This window comes from Austrofundulus limnaeus, unplaced genomic scaffold (genome assembly GCF_001266775.1).
Source record: "Austrofundulus limnaeus strain Quisiro unplaced genomic scaffold, Austrofundulus_limnaeus-1.0 Scaffold384, whole genome shotgun sequence".
Taxonomy (NCBI): Eukaryota; Metazoa; Chordata; class Actinopteri; order Cyprinodontiformes; family Rivulidae; genus Austrofundulus; species Austrofundulus limnaeus.
Genome location: NW_013952786.1, coordinates 11,156 through 13,954, shown reverse-complemented (window position 1 = coordinate 13,954; position 2,799 = coordinate 11,156). Strand labels below are relative to the sequence as shown.

Below are 2,799 nucleotides of genomic sequence, written 5' to 3'. Positions count from 1 at the left end.
ACACACACACACACACACACACACACACACACACACACACACACACACACACACACACACACCAGCAGTAGTCCTGCACAGCGGGAGGGGAGGAGGGGAAAGAAAGGCAGCGGGCAGCTTCAGCCCGAACCCACACACGTCAACTTGTACAGATTGTAAGTTATAAAGATTTTACGTCATTTTGCAGGTATACAGACATAAAGAGCAATCTCACGGATTTTTTCAAGTCTTACGGATATTTTAAAAACCTCATTTTCAAATTTATCTAACATGTCAGAGCCTATAGGATTATTTAAAAACAATAAATAACATCAAACAGCCATCTTCCAACCTGTTCTGCCGCTAGAAATAAGTTACTCTTTCCTCTCTCCTTTCCTCCCGAAAATTTATGGAATTTTAGGGCTCTTTATACAGGTAAACTACTTTTATTCCTGATTTAAACTAGTGATCATGTGAGCAGCTGTATGCTTTTATTTTTTTTCTGTCAGGCTGTCGGAGCGCTCCTCCCTCCTCCTCTGTCCGGTGCTGGTGTGGGGTGAAAATCCTCCACCTCAGACCATTCAGAGATGTAACTATCTGCGATACTGTGGTCACTTTCCATGTTGCATCAATTATGCTAATGCTAGCTGTCACGTTCTCTCGTCCTGGCCACACCTCTGCTCTCTAACCCCCCTCCCCTACCCACTTTATTTTTTTTTCACAGGGGAGGTAAGATACTCTTTAAGGTAAAAACCAGTTTAACTTGTTTTTTTACAGGCCAAACTACAATAAACAATAAAACCTAAGACTTTGCGAATAATATCTGATAAATCACCTCGTTGGAAAGATAATAAATCAGATTATATGAAAACAGACTGTTTGTACCAGAAAACTAACAGCTGCTTTCATTTAACTCTCTTCTCTTTAGCTATTTATCATTAAACTCAAACTGAGCTCATAACTTTGTGACAAATATCTCTGCCATTATTTACTTTTTGAATGAAACTTTCTGATGAGCTGGTGTTTGTCGTCTCGTTTAAGGAACTGGAGAACAAAACTGCTCCAAGTGAAAGTTTGACGAGTTCAGACGAGGCGACGACGGCCGAACTGTCAGAAAATAACGAAAACAGAGGCGAGTTCACTTTAAACCTTTATATATATATTAAAAAGCTAATTGTGAAAGTAATTGTTTAAAACGGCTTCATTTGCAGTTAAAGATGAGGAGGATGAAGACTTCAGCTCCTCACTAAGTGGACATTACCAGGTGGATTTGAGAAGGTACGCTCTCAGTGATAAACTGCTCGGCCTCTGAACGTCACTTCCTGTTTTACGGACGGCCCGCCTGCTCTGTCTCCCTCAGCTCGTCAGAGTTCGTGGTGGACGAACGCTGCATCCTGCAGCTCTTCAGGTCTTGCCAGAAGTGTAACCGTCGCTGTATGGTCAGGCAACGCGTGAGCGGGCTGAAGATCGTCGTTAACCAAATGTGCGGCTTCTGTTCGAGCCGCCTGGAGTGGACCAACCTGCCGGACGAGGAGGACCTCAGGAACGACAGCGACGCCGAGAGGAAAGCAGAAAGCACAGCGGCGCTGAGCAGGACCACGAGCTGATGAAAGTCCCGATGGGACTCATGAACTCCTGCCGCTTCACTGCAAAACTGTGAACACGACGGCGCTTTGTGTTTATTTTGACCTTTTTTGTTGTTTTTGTATTGTTGCATCAAATTCGAAAATGTTATAAATTGTTGTCCTTCACAACGGGTCACTGAGCGACAACATTTGTGCATTTAGCTGCAATATGAAATATGGAAGCTCTCAGCAGTAATGTGTAATGTTTTTATTTACTGACAAAGTATTCCTCTAAATCAATGGGGCACAAACTTCTTCCCCTGAGAGGGACGAAATGAAAAACAGTGCTGCGGGCCACATGTAAAAATATGATACATGAAGTAAATACTTTGAGTAAAATCTTTAAATTTTTATTTAAGCTAGCAGCCAGTGTGGTGGCCCACATTTTTATTTATTTTTTTAACTTGAGCACTTGGAGAAAGTCTGACAAACGCTCAGGCAGCAAAGGCTCATGAGACATTAATGATAAAACAGGAGTATTTATTGTCTGTAATCTACACATGCTTAAATGTAATCTAAATGTCTTTTGTAGTTATTTATATTTAATGTTTAAACTTAATATAATTAAAAGATAAAGCATGAGAATATCTGCACTACAGCCCCTTATAAAGTCATCGGGTCAATGGATGGAATGACTAAATGGAAATAGCGGCGGACAGTTTGAGCCTGCAGGCCCCACTTTGCTCTACAAATCTTTCATATGAAACTTGTGAAAAGTTTCCTCTGCTGAAGTAGATTGTTTTCAGCCATAGAGGTTGTGAAGACACGAAGCAAAGATCGACTCAGACCAGGGTTCCCACAACTTGGTCAACATCAAATTCAAGGATGTTTCAAAAACTTTCCAGTACCAATTTTCTCAAATCCAAGAACTACGTGCCATGGCAATTACCTACTGCTACCACAGAATGTTACCAATTAACAGGTTTAATATCATGTACTGTATATTCAATGAAAAACTGAACATAGAAGTTGAGTCAGAATCAATGAAAGAAAGTGGATTAAATGTTTACCATCTGCTCTGATTGGGTAAAACTTTTTTGACTATGGTTCACGTTAGCTGTTGAAAGCCACGCCAGTTTACAGTCATCCTGAGTTAACCACTGCAACAAATGTAAGTTTTTATCTATCTATCTATCTATCTATCTATCTATCTATCTATCTATCTATCTATCTATCTATCTATCTATCTATCTAT

At 40.4% G+C, this 2,799-nt stretch overlaps 1 protein-coding gene across 1 annotated transcript in view; it reads left to right on the top strand.

The window, feature by feature from the left end:
- LOC106528473 (uncharacterized) overlaps window positions 1-2,189 on the top strand; it is a 4,873-nt gene extending 2,684 nt beyond the window's left edge. Inside the window, exons 4-6 of the mRNA XM_014023646.1 lie at window positions 1,021-1,111; window positions 1,191-1,257; window positions 1,340-2,189. Coding sequence (XP_013879100.1) covers window positions 1,021-1,111; window positions 1,191-1,257; window positions 1,340-1,586 — 405 coding nt within the window. The 3' untranslated portion in view covers window positions 1,587-2,189. The remainder of the gene's footprint in view (window positions 1-1,020; window positions 1,112-1,190; window positions 1,258-1,339) is intronic.
- The last annotated feature ends 610 nt before the right edge of the window (window positions 2,190-2,799 follow it).